The sequence below is a fragment of the Camellia sinensis genome, chromosome 1 (genome assembly GCF_055761805.1).
Source record: "Camellia sinensis isolate YWXY chromosome 1, ASM5576180v1, whole genome shotgun sequence".
Lineage (NCBI taxonomy): Eukaryota > Viridiplantae > Streptophyta > Magnoliopsida > Ericales > Theaceae > Camellia > Camellia sinensis.
Window position 1 is genome coordinate 192,460,889 of NC_138961.1, and position 16,529 is coordinate 192,477,417.

General features: G+C 33.8%; 2 protein-coding genes across 3 annotated transcripts; one reads left to right on the plus strand and one right to left on the minus strand.

Annotated features, from left to right (window-relative positions):
* The first annotated feature begins 846 nt into the window (after nucleotides 1-846).
* On the plus strand, nucleotides 847-6,656 carry LOC114268420 (ATP-dependent zinc metalloprotease FTSH 6, chloroplastic). 2 transcript variants are annotated; one of them, XM_082890936.1, is made up of 5 exons: nucleotides 847-1,778; nucleotides 2,488-3,028; nucleotides 3,543-3,856; nucleotides 4,044-4,285; nucleotides 5,861-6,656. In XM_082890936.1, exons 1-5 carry the CDS (start codon nucleotides 1,171-1,173, stop codon nucleotides 5,884-5,886), a joined length of 1,731 nt encoding a protein of 576 aa, XP_082747062.1. In that variant the 5' UTR covers nucleotides 847-1,170; the 3' UTR covers nucleotides 5,887-6,656. The 2 variants fall into 2 exon arrangements, with proteins under 2 accessions (XP_082747062.1, XP_082747067.1); XM_082890941.1 differs by lacking the exon at nucleotides 5,861-6,656 and adding an exon at nucleotides 4,539-4,573 and having other exon boundaries at nucleotides 1,048-1,778.
* Nucleotides 6,657-6,797: 141 nt separating this feature from the next.
* On the minus strand, nucleotides 6,798-16,190 carry LOC114268421 (putative metal-nicotianamine transporter YSL7). Its single transcript, XM_082890926.1, is given in 7 exon segments — nucleotides 6,798-6,982; nucleotides 6,984-8,066; nucleotides 8,165-8,357; nucleotides 8,465-8,599; nucleotides 8,717-8,814; nucleotides 9,533-9,696; nucleotides 15,525-16,190. Coding segments are annotated over 7 exon segments (2,151 nt in total). The 5' UTR covers nucleotides 15,976-16,190; the 3' UTR covers nucleotides 6,798-6,955.
* Between the last annotated feature and the right edge of the window lie 339 nt (nucleotides 16,191-16,529).

A 16,529-nucleotide genomic window follows, 5' to 3' on the forward strand; every position in this document is an offset into this window, starting at 1 on the left:
GTATTGGACTAAGAGATTTAATGTGTTGGACGGAGAGATTTAGACAGGTTTTTATGCCCACATAACACAAGGTTGATAAGGAAAAAAATTAATAATTAACCAATAATTTGGAAAACAAAAAGGGATAGTAATTGTGGAGTGAGTTAAATCTTAAATTCCTGATAAGGGACAAGTCCACTTTCACTTTATTTTTTTATTTTAATGATCAAGTGTTTGGACTAATTTACGAACACCCTGACTAATCTCGGGACCCATGTAAAGTATCACCTCCACATGAATCAGACAAATTTAGAATAGAGCCTGTAACCGTGACTTCAAAGAAAAGATTGCTCCTAATAAGAGTAAAATTTGAGACCTAGTTAACATGTTGGACAAAGAGATTCAGACAGGTTTTTGTGCCTACATAACGCAAGGCCGATTAGGAAAAAAATTAATAATCAACCAACAATTTGGAAAACAAAAAGGCATAGCAATTGTGGAGTGACTTAAATCCTAAATTCCTGATAAGGGACAAAGTCCACTTTTACTTGGTTATTTTATATTTTATATTTTATATTTCACATATATATATTTTTTATGATTAGATATCTAAATTAATTTATGCATATCTTGACTAATCCTAAGATCCACATAAAGCACCACCTCCACGTGGATTGAGATCTATATAAAGCGCAATTGGACAAAACCCACAAACATGAATTTAAATAACAAATTATTCTTAATGAGAATTAAACTTGAGAGCTAAAGAGAGAGTACATCTTAAACTCTTAAGTTACATCCACTAAATCAACCCCTTGATTTCCAGTTCCACTTGTTTATTATTTTCTTCCACACAATTGTATGGTTGAGGGAGGGAGAGGGGGAGAGAGAGAGAGAGAGAGAGAGATTATAGTAGTCTCTTAGCCATCTCAGTCATGTACAATCTATATCTATATTTCAATCTGGATCCTTCTTGAATGAAATGGATAGTGTTCTACGTGTACAAAAAGCCAAGTGGAAAGCACTAGAACAATCTCATCTCTCTCCTATTTAAACAAACTCCTCCCTAACATTCCCTCCAAAATTGTCAACCACCATCAACTAACTACCCAAGACACACAACAAAGCCACACTCGTCATCACCATCTTCATCTTCATTGTTATCAATCAGCTCCAATTGAGCAAAGAAAAATGTCACCTGCTCTGTCTCTCTCCTTCACTCACCTCCCTCTCTGCAAATCCCAAGAACTCTCAAAGGTCTCCACCACAACCCCCCTCCCCAAAACTAGTAACAAAGAAAACCCAACTCAGAAAACACCTCTAGACACCAAACTCAGTAGAAGAAAGCTCCTAAATACCCTAAATTCCACTGGTTTAGGCCTTACAGTTGGGTCCGTGGTTGCTCAGCCAGCAAGAGCTGAACCAGAGAGCCCAATTGAAGCCACTTCAACCAGATTGTCATACTCAAGGTTCTTGCAGTACCTTGATGAAGGTGCTGTGAGGAAGGTGGACTTGTTTGAGAACGGGTCGGTGGCCATAGCTGAGGTATTCAATCCTGCACTCAATAAAATCCAGAGAGTTAAAGTACAGCTGCCTGGATTGCCACAAGAGCTTTTGAGGATGCTGAGAGAGAAGAATGTGGACTTTGCAGCTCATCCAAAGGAAGCGAACATGGTAGCTGCAATACTTGATTTGTTGGGTAATTTGGCTTTGCCATTGATATTGCTTGGATCTTTGCTGCTGAGGACTTCCTCTGGAAATACTCCTGGAGGGCCTAACTTGCCTTTTGGACTTGGCAGGTATGGTAATTAACTCCCTCTATGTACATAAATTAAGAGGCACAAACATGCATACATAATAATTTTTAAAAAATACGAGATATGACTTGTGGGAGAGACATAAAAAATATATAATTATATACTTATTGTATGTCATATATAATATAAAAAAATGAAACGAAATATTATCTTTCTTTTTATAATTTTAAATTCTTTTATTCAAAGTAATAATATATTTTTAAGTATGACTCTGGAAATTCAAGGCCAGTTCCACTACCTAAACTAAACACTCCTCACGGCGGTTACTATTTTTTATTTTCATACATTCGGAAATATATTTTTGTTTTTATTTTTATTTGTAAAAAAACAAAACAAAAAACTTGTTTGGAGTACATACATATTTTGAAGATTTGTCCTAGTGGATGTTAATTTTGTTTGATATATCAAAAGGGTTACTGAGTAAAGTTTTGGACCTCTCATAACACTTCCTAGAAAAAGATTTGTCCTTGTGGATGTTAATTTTGTTTGATATATCAAAAGGGTTACTGAGTAAGTTTTGGACCTCTCATAACACTTCCTAGAAATAACTAATACTAACACAATGGTATGAATTTTATTTTCCACCATCTAATAATTATCAGTTATCCACTTAGGAGGAACAATTAGGCTCAAAGTCTGCATATCAATGACTTGATAACAATACTCTACTCCTATATCTACCTACCTACAGGAGCAAAGCCAAATTTCAGATGGAACCAAACACAGGAGTAACCTTTGAGGATGTAGCTGGAGTTGATGAAGCAAAACAAGATTTTCAAGAAATTGTTGAGTTCCTAAAAACCCCAGGAAAGTTTGCTGCAGTGGGGGCAAAAATTCCAAAAGGAGTACTACTAGTAGGCCCACCGGGCACTGGAAAGACGCTCCTCGCCAGAGCCATTGCCGGGGAAGCAGGAGTCCCTTTCTTTTCACTCTCTGGATCAGAGTTCATAGAGATGTTTGTAGGGGTGGGGGCTTCAAGAGTGAGGGACTTGTTCAACAAGGCGCAGTTGAACTCGCCATGCTTGGTTTTCATCGATGAGATAGATGCTGTTGGGAGGCAGAGAGGGACCGGCATTGGTGGAGGAAATGATGAGAGGGAACAAACACTGAACCAGTTGTTGACAGAGATGGATGGGTTTAGTGGAAACAGTGGAGTCATTGTCATTGCTCCTACTAACAGGCCTGAAATTCTTGATCAAGCTTTGCTTAGGCCTGGCAGGTTTGACAGACAGGTCAGTTTGCTAACTTGCTATTGCTATTGTATAATTGCACAATTTTAGAAAAGGGGTAAATTACAGACATTCCTCAGTTAACACCGTAAATATGTTGAATTTATTATAATACCCTTCTTCTCTGTCACTCTTTCCTCCTCCTTTTTGCTTAGTCTAATCCATCGCCCTTCGATTCTTCCTCCTCCTTCCTCCTGACCAATGAAAGGACTAAATTTTTATTATAAAATTTTGGAATGAGGAAGGGCAGTGCTACTTTAGAGAGTAAAGGACATGCCTGTGTTATTACAGAAGTATGGAAGGACTAAATTGTTAAAAAAAAATTCTGAAGTAAGGGTAAGAAGTGACATTTTAGAGAGTAAGGATGATGCCGGTGTTATTTCAAAAGTATTCAAGGGGTGTAGAGTAGTTTATCCTTAAGAAAATTGTTCAATTTGAATATTGACATACTAGTAAAGATTTCATTCCAAGATCCATTGTTTGAAAGATATGATTAACTTGGTCGAAACTTAAGCAGGTTACTGTTGGACTACCTGATGTAAGAGGAAGAGAAGAAATATTAAAAGTACATAGCAAGAACAAGAAGCTAGACAAGGATGTTTCTCTCAGTGTCATTGCCCTACGAACACCAGGGTTCAGTGGTGCTGATCTAGCGAACCTTATGAACGAAGCAGCCATTCTTGCTGGTCGGAGAGGCAAAGATAAGATTTCATCAAAAGAGATTGATGACTCAATTGATCGGATAGTGGCAGGGATGGAAGGAACCAAGATGACAGACGGGAAGAGCAAGATTTTAGTGGCGTATCATGAAATTGGGCATGCCATTTGCGCGTAAGTTCACCATCTTACACTTCGTTTTTTCTATTGCTTCATTTTTTGAACTTGAAAATGACAAGAGAAGGGCAACTAGTTTCAAGGGAATGCCTTATACTAACAGCAAGCTTTATTGTTGGGCCAAACAGCCCTTAAGATCAACATTGTGATCTGATATGTTTTGCATACTCGGCTCTACCTGCAGAACATTGACTCCGGGCCATGACTTAGTACAAAAAGTCACCTTGATTCCTAGAGGCCAAGCCCGTGGGCTCACATGGTTAATGCCCGGTGAAGATCCATCTCTGATCTCCAAGCAACAATTGTTTGCTAGAATAGTTGGAGGTCTGGGAGGTCGGGCAGCAGAAGAAGTAGTTTTTGGTGAATCAGAAATCACTACCGGTGCAGCAGGGGACTTGCAACAGATCACTCAGATAGCAAAGACAGGTATAATTTTTGTGAACATAATCAGAAAACTGTAGGGAAATTTGGCTATAAATCCCCTTTACCTTTCTTTCATTGTTAAAAGGATTAAGAAAAAAATTAAATTTTCTAAACCCCTTCATAATTATAAAATCTTGCATAAAGGACAAAATTTATTATTTAAATATTTTTTCAGACTATTATACCCTCAACTAAATCTTCCCACCTTCTCCACCTACTCTCTCTCCACCTTCTTGGTCTCTATGACTCTGGCCAGCCAAAATCGAGTTCATCTAAGCCTAAGATACATTCAATCTTTGACCTAGAACACTGACCTGGTTCAAGCAATCACAATCTGACCTGTGTATTTGAATTGAAGCTTAGTTTGAAGCTTTAATCTAATTTGCGTCTGTTAAGAAACCAAGGACTTCATCGCAAAATTGATCCGATTCGACAATCAACCCGAATTCAAGCTTCTGGAACTCGCGATTGCGAACTGGAGTCCTTCGCGATCTGACCTTGGGTTCTCTCTTGTGACTCGTTGTTCTTTGAGTCAACTTCGATGAGAACTTTGGATTTCAAGTTCTAATTGGAATTGCGATTTCAGTTTGCATCTGGCTTAAAGGTTGCAAACTCTAAGTTCGAACGACTTGCAGATCGACTTCGCTAACTGAATCGAAATCAGACTTGTGTTTGCTATCTTGAAGCGAAATTAGACTCAATTTGAAGCTTTTATTGCAATTTGAAGATCCATCGAGTTCGCAATGACCACGTGGAGAAGAGTGCGGGTGGAGTTGTTTGGTTATATATAATTTTTAAAACACAGATTTGAGTTTTCAATATATGTATATATATATATATATATATATATTTGTGTATGAGTGTTGTTGAACACATGTATTCTTTTCATTGAGATTTGTGATTGTTGATCGAGTTTTAGAAGTTTTTCTTCTCAATTAGATATGTTAATTTGTTGATTAATTTGTTTTGTTTTGTTTTTGTTTGTTTGTTTGTTTGTTTGTTTTTTATTTATTTTTGTTGTTTTGTATCTAATTTCATTTGACAGAACCAGAGTAAAATTTTACTTTTGTGTAGAGTCTAACATTTTACTCATTTTTCAGAGTAAAATTTTACTTTCATACAGAGTAAAATTTTACTTTTGTGTAGAGTCTAACATTTTACTAGTTTTTCAGAGTAAAATTTTACTTTTATACAGAGTAAAATTTTACTTTTATACAGAGTAAAATTTTACTTTCATACAGAGTAAAATTTTACTTTTAGTTTCAGAATGTAAAATTTTACTTTCATACAGAGTAAAATTTTACTTTCATACAGAGTAAAATTTTACTCTGAAATATATAGTGAAGATGACTTAATAGGAGAGCTAATAGATATGAGGGTAATATAGTAAAAGAAACAAGTTTTAAAATATTAGGGGGTTTTGAAAGTACTTATATAATTCTTGTATTTTTGAAAGACAAATTAGATAGTGAGGGGGCTATGACCAAATCCTCCAAAACTGTAAACATAAACTTTGTCAAATGGGTCCTTAGAATTACGCTTATGATTTTTTTTTTTTTTTTTTTTTTTTTTTGGCAGACGGTAACTATGTTTGGAATGTCTGAGATTGGACCGTGGGCATTGACGGATCCAGCAGTACAAAGTAGTGATGTGGTACTGAGGATGCTAGCAAGAAACTCAATGTCAGAAAAACTTGCAGAAGACATTGACACATCAGTATGCAATATTATTGATAGTGCGTACGAAATTGCTAAGACTCATGTAAGGAACAATAGAGAGGCAATGGATAAGCTAGTGGACGTGCTATTAGAGAAGGAAACCCTCAACGGGAATGAATTTAGAGCAATCCTCTCGGAATTTACTGATATCCCTTCTGAAAATATGAACAAAAAACCAATCCGAGAGCTGATTGAAGCCTAACACAACCTTTTGAGTGTACAGTCATTGAGAAAAAGTAGTGCCACCAATACAATATGGACATGTTTGATTGGAAGGATTAAAGCATGGGATTGGGATTATTAATCCGTGGGCCCAATCATCCTATGTTTGTTTTGACATTTTAGTTTAGGATTATTAATCCAATGGATAATTAATCTAACAAATTTGTAGGATTATTAGTAATGAGGTAGGGGTGGGATAGCTAATACCACACTAATTTAATAGGATTATTAATACCTCACTATTAGTGTTGTGAATCAAACATGGCATATATGTATATAGTATCCTAGCATAGTATAAATGGAAAACTTGTCTGATATAGAAACTTGTACCAAACATATTATAGAAATATAGTATCCTAGCATAGTATAAATGGAAAACTTGTCCAATATAGAAACTTGTACCAATCATATTATAGAAAGTATTTTACAACTGACATTCAGATTCATGTAGTACTTCATTACATTACGAGGACTTCTAGATCTCCTTCACATGTTAACATTCAGATTCATGTAGTACTTCATTACATTACGAGGACTTCTAGATCTCCTTCACATGTTGATCTCATTTCAAGTGGTTTGTGGGAATGAAATCTAGTTGTCTATCATTGATAGATACATATTATACATGTAAACAGACACACAGCTAGATTTAAAAAGGATAGAAGGTGAGAAAGAAGTGGAAACAAAGAAGATGCTGAGAACATGAAACGGGAAGCTATATATAATTGCTGAACTAGTTGTTTAAGAAACTATCAACCCTTTGCATTGGCTGTCCTCGACAGAAACTTCATGCAGATGGGCGGATTTACACCTGCCAATGCCAATATTGAACTGGGCAGAGTCCATATCCCATCCCCGCAAATCAAACCAGAAGCCACGGCAGGTCCAAATGCATCGGCCTTTTTCTTGTTTATCTTCTGCCAAACAAATAGTATGAGGCTCCCAACACACATATCGATAGCAAAGTATGATCCAATATAGAAGGGTATTGCCATTGCCATGGGGATAGGGATAAACTTTGCTCTCTGCTTTCCTGCAGCGTCTCTAATGGCGTTGATAGCGACAGCTATAATAAAGAACACATAGCAAAGTGTGAGGCAGTGCTTTGGCAAAGCTGAGAACCCTTCAACCCCCAAGATTGCCATGTTTCGAAAGACAAGAGCATTAGGAGCGGGGTATTGTGTTCCGGGGATTCCAAGATCATGGAAAGCCTTGTAGAAGAGCCAAAACACACAAGGCGAAATGACACAACCCATTGCTGTTCCAATGACTTGGCTCACGAACATGGACCGTGGTGAAGCTAGGGTCATGTAACCTGTTTTGAAGTCCTGCATTAGGTCAGAGGCGGTTGAGACGATGTTCATCATAACCCCACAAGCTGCTAATCCGGCTAAGACACCACCATGGGATGCTCCTGCCCATGCCCCAATTGTGAAGATTGCTAGCTTTCCATATGTGGATGCCAAGGACCAGTCAGTGAGCCCACAACCATAAGCATTGCAAAAGGCTAGTGCTGGTGCAAAGACATAAATAACCACGATGTAGTACCATTTGAGTTGGTGGAAGATGTGTGGAAGCACTGCAGTGGAGATAATGGCAATGCCAACATACCCAACAACTGCAAAACATTCTGGGATTTCGTCTTTGAGAAAGAGTTGGGTTCGACGCTGATCATCATAGGACACAGTAGGTTTTTTAGGGGGGGTAACACCGCCAGCAACTGGGAGGACACTGCCTTGGTCTTTAACACAGAATTGGCGATACAAACCGAATAGAGTAATACCAAGGACTTTGATAAAGTTGTAGAGGCCGTCACCAAGTATCATTGCTATTCCTATAAAGATCTGTAGCAAATCAAGGATAAAAATTAAAAGGGTTAATTTAAAAACACAGGTTTAATTAACTCGGTCTGGATTTAGAAAAAGGAAAGGAAGTGACCTACCCTATAACCTTGCAGGCCACGAAGGCTAGATTGGCTAAGGTCTGCAGGTTGCCACCAATGGCTCCTTTGGTTATATATAAGTGGCCACATTATACCCCATGAAAGGATTGCTCCAAGTAGCACAGATACGTTGATTAGGTGTGGACAGATCATCCCAACGCCGACATAAGTTGCAGAGAAATCAAAGTAAAACCTAGGTTTACGAAAAAAAAAAACAAAAAAACAAAGAAGATCAATGCTTTGAATGTGAATGAAGAAGTAAATTAATTTTGTATTGTATCATTACAATCAAAGCTGTACCTGTTTTCAAAGGCTTTGAGACCAAATGTAGGGAAGCTTGAAAATCCACAATTATGCCCTGCAGTGTAGAACCATTGGAAAAAGCCCCACAAGAAGCTGAAAGAGAAGAACTTTCCCAGAGCTCTGACTTGTTTCCTAGAATGAAAATTGATGATGAGAAGATGCAAGGAGAGAATCAAATTCAACTTGCTTTGATCAATTTTGTTCATTTCTTAAGACTGAATGATGAAGTAAATTTGATGAAGGACTTACTTTGCTAGCTTCGCTCCTTGAGGAGTGTGGAAGCTGTTGATAAGGTGAGCAGTTGCAGTCCCACTTGGATAAATCAGTTTGAAGTCTAAGATCATTATCTGAAACAGATTGCATATGTGAGTTTTACAAGAAAGGTGACAAAGAAAACATGGAGATTTGCTTCCATTGCCCATGCTTGTTTGGTAGAAGAGAGGTCCCTACTAGCCAGCATGAGATTGTCCCTAAACTTTCTGTCTCCGTCTCTAATTAATGCACTCACAGCCATGTAATCGTATCTTGAGATTCCAGTAATTTGGAAATGTATCAGAGATGAAGGAACATAAGTTTTAAGGACAGAAGATCTTGACCCTACTAGCAATGGTTTATAAACACAACTTTCTGTTTTCCACCTAGTCCAAAATATTGATAAGGTAAATTACGTTAATTACCTCCGAGGTTTGAAAAAACCGTATAATAGGTCTCATAAATCTTAATTACACTGACTTCTTTTTAGTAAGGTTAAAGCAAACAGAATTAATGCAAGTAATAGATTGAGGAAAAATCAAGGGTAAAAATACATCAATTTAAAAGAGATGATAATAATATTTTCATCCACACGATTTAAGGAATGATGGATAGTGTTATATGAAATAAACATTATGAAAACATAGTGTAGTTATGTCAACTTTGTGAAGCTTGATGTATTTTTTACAACCTTGAGAAAAATTAGTGTAATTTAACCATATTTTGATATAACATGTTTAAAAGGCCAAAAAAAAAAAAAAAAAAAATTCATATACACATCAAGATAATGAGTTTAGGAATGTATGCATGTACCTTTCGAAGAGGCACTACAGAAAAAAGTCCAAGAAAGCTAACAATAAAAAGAAATCCAATCATCCAACCCACAGCTGGGTTCTTTATATTCCGTGCATCATCAGCTTCAGTTGACTGTTTGGCAATTTTTTCACTCATGCCAAAAAGGTAACTCGCAAAGCCTCCTGCTTGTTTCAAATTTCAAGAAAAATAATATGTTAACAGTTTGATGTTGGAAGGTGATCCATGAACAGATACAAATATGGACACAGATACTTAAGAGTATTAATTAAACATGAAAAAATTATTCAATTTATAATTTAAACATTATTCTACACACACAATGCTATTTTTGTCAATCATAAATCATTACATCACAAATGTCAAAAATATTTAAGTTAATAATGAAATGAATATATTATCCACCCAAAACACAAAATAATCACAAGTTAAATGTGTTACAGAAAATTCGTTACCTATGAATGCGTGAGTGTAGAAGTTTGGGCACATTATTGTTGGAAGTAAGTTTTACATCTTGATTATATTTATTTTTATTCTTGAGAGTTAGAGGAACAAATAAATTAAAAATTAAAATAATTCACTACAAGCCACCCTTCTCCTCCCTTCCCTGACTCTCTCACCCGGTCCCCTTCCCCTCTCCTTTCCACCCCACCACCCCACCTACTCCCTGGCTCTCTCCTGCCATCGGGAAGGGAAGGGGGTGGGTGGTGTCACGGATGAGTAAGGAGTGGGGAACGACTAGGAGAGTGAGAGAGGAAGGAGAGGGGCCGTAGGTGGCGGTAGTGGGCAGTGGACAAGTGGTGGGGTGTGTGGTGGGTGTCGAGAGAAATGAAGAGGTTGAAGATGGGGATAGTTTTGGTGAGTATAGACAAATAATAATAAGAATAAGAATAAATTTGTTGAGTGGTGTAAAAAACAAAATGTGGATGCAAGCGAGTAGTCAGCGTTTGGATCATTGGATAAGTATCTTTGAGAACCAGAAGGAACCAACTTGTTCACCATTTCTCCCTTTCCTTTTCTTTCATGAAAAAACATATGAAATATTTAGTCATCATGACATCATCCTCATCAGAAGTTGATCCACTTGTGAGGCTTATTATGTTTGCTCTCTTACTTTTACTCATTCCCCATTGCTCATCTAGGTGTTGACCATTGACAATTAAATCTTCATGTAAGGTCGAATAAAAAAAAAATTGAGATCGCAAGTTAATTAAAATTATAGATAAAATTCTGTATCAATTTTTAATGTGTTACGAATTCAATTATGTAAGACTTAATTTTTTTTTTTTGTCATTGTAAATAAATTGTGAGATTTAAATTATGAATCTCTTTAACATTTTTTTAAATTCAATAATGTAATAACAGTGTAGAAAACACAAATAAAATTCACATAAACATGAGACAAAGGGATCAACTCTTATGTGCATTTCATAATACAAGGATTATTGTTTATCACTCGATATGAACATAGCACAAAAGTATGCTAAAAGTCTAATGATTAAACCGTGTGAAAGCAAAATAATGAAGTCAAAGTTTGGCCATCCACCTTACTTCATAATTTATAAATTTCCAATAATTATATACTATCTTGTTTTCTAATCATAAATAAATAGCGTAAAGACACCTACTAAAGTGTTCTAATCAATAATTTCAGTCCATTTGATAGTGATAAGACCCACGTTTCTATCACGATAGAGTCAGGAATATTAAAGTATTTTTTTTATTTGAAAGCAATGCAATCAATTTACTTTTGTTTTAAATATTATTAAAACTAGGAACATTTATACACAAGTATTAATTCATAAATTTATACTTCATTAACTAACATTTTTTGGACTATCAAGTCTTATTAAATTTTTAACAATCGGAATTACCCTTCAAACAATAATTGTTTATTATTTATGATTATCCATAAAAGAACATAATAATTTGACATTTATTTTGATTTTCAAAATTTTAAAATATCAACTTTCAAATTGAAAAAATTTTAAAAAAAAATTATGTGCAAAAAAAATGTTTTTTTTTTTTGAAAAAATTGAATTATTTTTTTGTGCAAAACTGAAAATTTTGTGTCTATAAAAGAGTATGATGATAGAACATTGATGTGTAAATTTTTTTTTAAAAGAAAAAAAAAATTTAAAATGAAAAAATTGATAACGTTCTCAGTTTTAAAACTAGAAAAGACTGATAATATTTTTAATTTTATTCAATAAAAGCTATCACTATGGCCTATTTTGGCAACTAAGAAAAAAAATCATTTTATTGACTTATTTAAATTATAGGTTTGTTTTGGGAAGTAGATACTTAGACCAAGTTTGGAAAGACTAAAAAAGTGCACTTTTTGTCTTTTTGGACTAAAAAATTGAGGTTGAAAATATGGATGTTTGGGTTAACTTTTTGACTTTTTATTGAAAAATATGTAATAAAAAATTGTAAAAATTGATTTGTAGGGAAAAATTTGAATTGGAAGTTGTGCAGCCGTAATTGTTGACTTTTGGTGAATAGTGTTAACTTTTTAACTTTTTGGGTAACTTTTTGACTTTTTGACTTTTTTTGAAGTCCCAAACTTGGCCTTAATTTTTTGATTTTTTTAATTTTTTTTAAAAAATATGTAAAAAAATAAAGAGATAATGTAATCCAAAACAAATTAAAAACAAAAAAATGGCTTTTAATTAAGTTTCCAAAACAGTCTATATTATTATTTTTTATTTTTTTTCACATTTTTTTAAATTTTTTTTTAAAAATTGTCAAAATAGCCATGCATTTAGTCACACAAAAGATGGCAAGAACGACCAACTTGAATTGAATTCATTGGCATGAATGATTAGACCACCGCCACCAACTGCCACTAATTTTTTTCCATTAATTTATTCACAGTTTATACGTGATAAAATTATATTGGAGTATCGGTAATCTTGGGTTTCGTAGCGGGGGCCCAACCAGCAAATTATTGATATTTTATTTTTAATTTTTTAAAAACCTTATTATGTTATGTAATTTTTTCCCCCCCTCATATAGTGAATCTCCATTATCACATTCAACTTTCGTTTACAATGTGAGTTAATTTTTTAGTTTTTTGATTTTTTTGATTTATTTGAATTAATCTCAAAAAGTTTATTTTTTTTGTATACATATATTTATTTGAGTCATATCAATCAACATTTATTAACATATCTTTTCTATTTTTCTAACTACTTTCTCTATTTTTTTACACATTTTTTTTATTATAAAAAGTCAAAAAGTACACTTTTTGACTTTTTTGACTTTTGTGAGAAAAAAAATAAAATAATTATGATTTGAATGTGACATTTTATCTTATTAAGTTAAAAAGTCTATTTGATCTTTTTCTGGTTAAAATAATCCAAATCCAATCCAAACCTTTGTGTCAAGCGAACCCATAAAAGGTTTTAAGAACTAAACTTTTGTTTGTAAAAATTTTATTACAAAAAATATTAATACTGTGTTTGGTTGGAAGATTTAGGGAGGAATTTGGAAAAAGAAATAAAAAAAAAAAGTAAAATGTGAATAAAATATGTCTATATTTCACCTAGTTTCACACACCTTTTCCCTTTTTCTTTCCAAATTCCTCTCCAAATCCCCAAACCAAACACAGCATAAGAGATCACGAGAGTCTTTTGTAAAAGATCATTTTCAAAATTAAAAAAATAACATTTTCCTGCCAAAAACGTATTATTTTTGGAGACGAAATAATAATAATTTATCATTAATATCTAATTTTATTATTAAAAATATAATAATGATACTATGAAGAAATATTTGAATCTTAAAAAGTAAAATCATTCTCATAATTTTATATATAAAATCTTGATTTGTTGTAATAAGTTATTAAATTTATGGACCAAGTTTTAGATGCTTGCTATCAATGTACTAATCTAAGACATGAAAGAGTTTATTAAAGTTCCGTTTATTTCAATGAAAAATTTTGCGAGCCAAATGTATTTTACAATTATTTTTCTTCAATTTTCAATTATAATTTTTTAAAAAAATGATGATGTTAATAGCGTGAGTGGTGGGGGTGGGGAGGTGCAGATTCAATTCAATCAAATCCAACCTATTGACAAACTAAAAGGTAATATGGAGTGGAATTGATTTTTCTAGATTCGTTTAAAAAAACATATAAATTAATTCAAATGTTCAGTTATAAAAATAAAATAATAAAACAAAAAAAAAAAGGTAACATATATGGTTACCTAATTTCAAGCACAGAAGCATTAGTGGATTACTTTTTAATTTTCTAATTCTACCAGCAATTGATGACCGATCTTCACGTGCGTCTTACGGCCCAGTCCACAGTCCACCCATAACCCACTTCACACTACACTACAACTTGGGCATGCTCAAAATTCTACACGGAAAAGTTAAGAATCATGAAACATTTATAATTCTTAAATTATCTTAATTAATGTGTAATATTTTATTTTAAATGTAATTTAAGAATTATAAAGTTTTCATAATTATTTTTATAAATTTTTTTTTATGATATCGAGCATTACTGAATTCTACACTACCAGTGATTCCTATCAAATGGACGGTGGCAAAGCAAACACATGCAAAACATAGGACTGCTTTGGCAACATACTTAAAAAAATAAAAAATAAAAAATAAATTAAAAGTTAACTTTTTAATTTCTTTCGAATCACATCACTTTTCATATATAACAGTCAAAAAAAAATTAAAAAAATCAAAAAATTAACTTTTAATTCTTTTCTCAAAACATTCATAAGTGCGGAACGTTTTACAAGTTTAAATAAGAATTTGAGAGGTTTGTACGTTTCACAATTGCGGTTTGTCTGGATTATTTAAACTATCATTTTGTAAAGCTTTACTGGTATATTATTTATAAAAAAAAATATTAAGTGATTTAATAATATTTTTTTATTTTTATTATATTTGATTTAAAAAATAAATAATCTATTTTAAAAAATATATTTTCCATCTAAATCGATAATTTTATAATTATTGGATTGATTTTTATTTTTATTTTTATATATGATATATATATATATATATATATCTTAAGAACTCTGCAAATTTACTGATATAAACTTGAAATAAGCCCAACCAAACACAAACAAAAGCATCCACGGACAAGGAGAACATGCTGCGTGAAAATTAAAGTTATCATGTGCTTTAGGATATTTTAATGGAAAATGTTTAAGGGTCACAAATTTTATCGTCACAATGGTTTAAAATTGTCAAAACGACGTCGTTTTAGGTGCAAAACATGCCAAAACGACGTCGTTTTGACAGTTTTGAGCCATTATAGTCATAAAAATTGTGACCTTCTAGCATTATTGTATTTTAATACAAGAGAGTTTGAGAAGTCTATAGCATCCATTCGAACTCGTTTATTGTAAGGGTCATTTATTATATATTATTCATGAAAAAAATTAATTTAATCTAATAACGGTAATTTTTTCATTTTATTATATTTATCTTTCAAAAAATAGACAATAAATATATATTTAAAATAAATTATTCATTTTTTAAAATACAAATGCGATAAAATAAAAAATTACAATTATCGAAATGATCATAAATGATATATATTAAGCACTCTGCAAATAAATTATTTAGATCATCAAAATAAGATCCCCAATAAATCCTACAGGCGCCTCAAATTTTATCTCAAAACATAAGAGAAACTCTAACGCATTTCAAACGTTTAGATACAAGTTTCAAACGTTTAGATACAAGAATAGATGACAAAATTGAAACATAAAAAATGTTTCTTTCTAAAAGTGAATTGCACCAAAAAAAAAAAAAAAAAAATATTTATTCATGCAACTTTTGTGTAATCTTTCAAAAATGTATAATTTAAAATTTTTAAAGAGTGAAATGATAAACGGGTATCATTCATCATTTTCACAACTTCTAAAAGTCAGTAAAATTTTATAATTAAAAAATCCAAAAAAATTTGAAGGCGTAAAGTGAAAGCATATGGCTCTGAGAAACAATAATAATAACATACCGCTGAAGGCGATACCGGAGGCGGCAACGACGCAGGTCTGGATGACGGTGTTCTCTTGGCGGGTGAATGGTTGGCGGAGGAGTCCGGACTTTTCGAGAAACTTGGTCCAGGTCTTGACGAAGAAGAAGCCTAAGAGCCCCGCCGACACGTTCAGAGAAGGTATAATACCAGTGGTGAGATTCAGCTTCATGACTATGAAGGTGAACATCACCGACAAGAAGAAGCTCACCACGAACGCCCTAACCGTCAGCTGGCTCTTCCACGACGGCACTTCCTTGCTCTCGAAAATTCTCTCTATTGACTCAATCTCCTCTTCCTCCTCCGCCGCGTCTTCTCTCTCCTCCTTCTTAATCATCTCTTTTTTGTCGTCGTGAGAGTAGTCTCCGTTGGTGGCAGTGCCATTCTCCTCGCCGTTTTCAGATTTTCTGTTGTTGATGCTGGATCTCTCCATTCTAGGATTCTCCTCCGTGAATGGTGTTGCTGCTGAGTGCCACAATTGTGTGGATCTGTGTGAGTGGGGGTGGGTTTGAAATTCCTAATCCTTTATCTCTCTCTCTCTCCCCCCCCTCTCTCTGTCCTTTAATATCGTGAAATGGAGTCCGGAACCTCTCCAGCTTCTCTCTCCGCCTCATATCCTCCTGTCAACGGCTCAGATCACTTATAAATAAATAAATGACTCAGATTCGTTTCTTTAAATTAAAAAAAAAAAAAAAAACATACTTAGGCTTGGTTTGTGAAGTAGGTTGACTTTTTGGCTTTTTGACTTTTTTGACTATTTTAGCCTGGGCTAAAAAGTCACCAAGAATCCTCTAGAGTGAAATTTTCCTAAAGTTTCCTAGAGTGCTATATTGTGTGGTTGAGATTTACTGGCCAGTCACATCAGAAAAATTGATGTGACTTGCCAGTAAATCTCAACCATACACTGTAGCACTTTAGGAAACTTTAGGGAAAAATCACTCTAGAGGATCCTTGCTCCTAAAAAGCTTGGTTTGGGAAGGACTTTTT

Coding starts and splice junctions, on each gene's coding strand:
- LOC114268420 (XM_082890936.1), top strand. CDS start 1,171: ATGTCACCTGCTCTGTCTCTCTCCTTCACTCACCTCCCTCTCTGCAAA. Junction 3,029..3,542: donor CTGGCAGGTTTGACAGACAG/GTCAGTTTGCTA, acceptor AAACTTAAGCAG/GTTACTGTTGGACTACCTGA. Junction 3,857..4,043: donor ATTGGGCATGCCATTTGCGC/GTAAGTTCACCA, acceptor CTCTACCTGCAG/AACATTGACTCCGGGCCATG.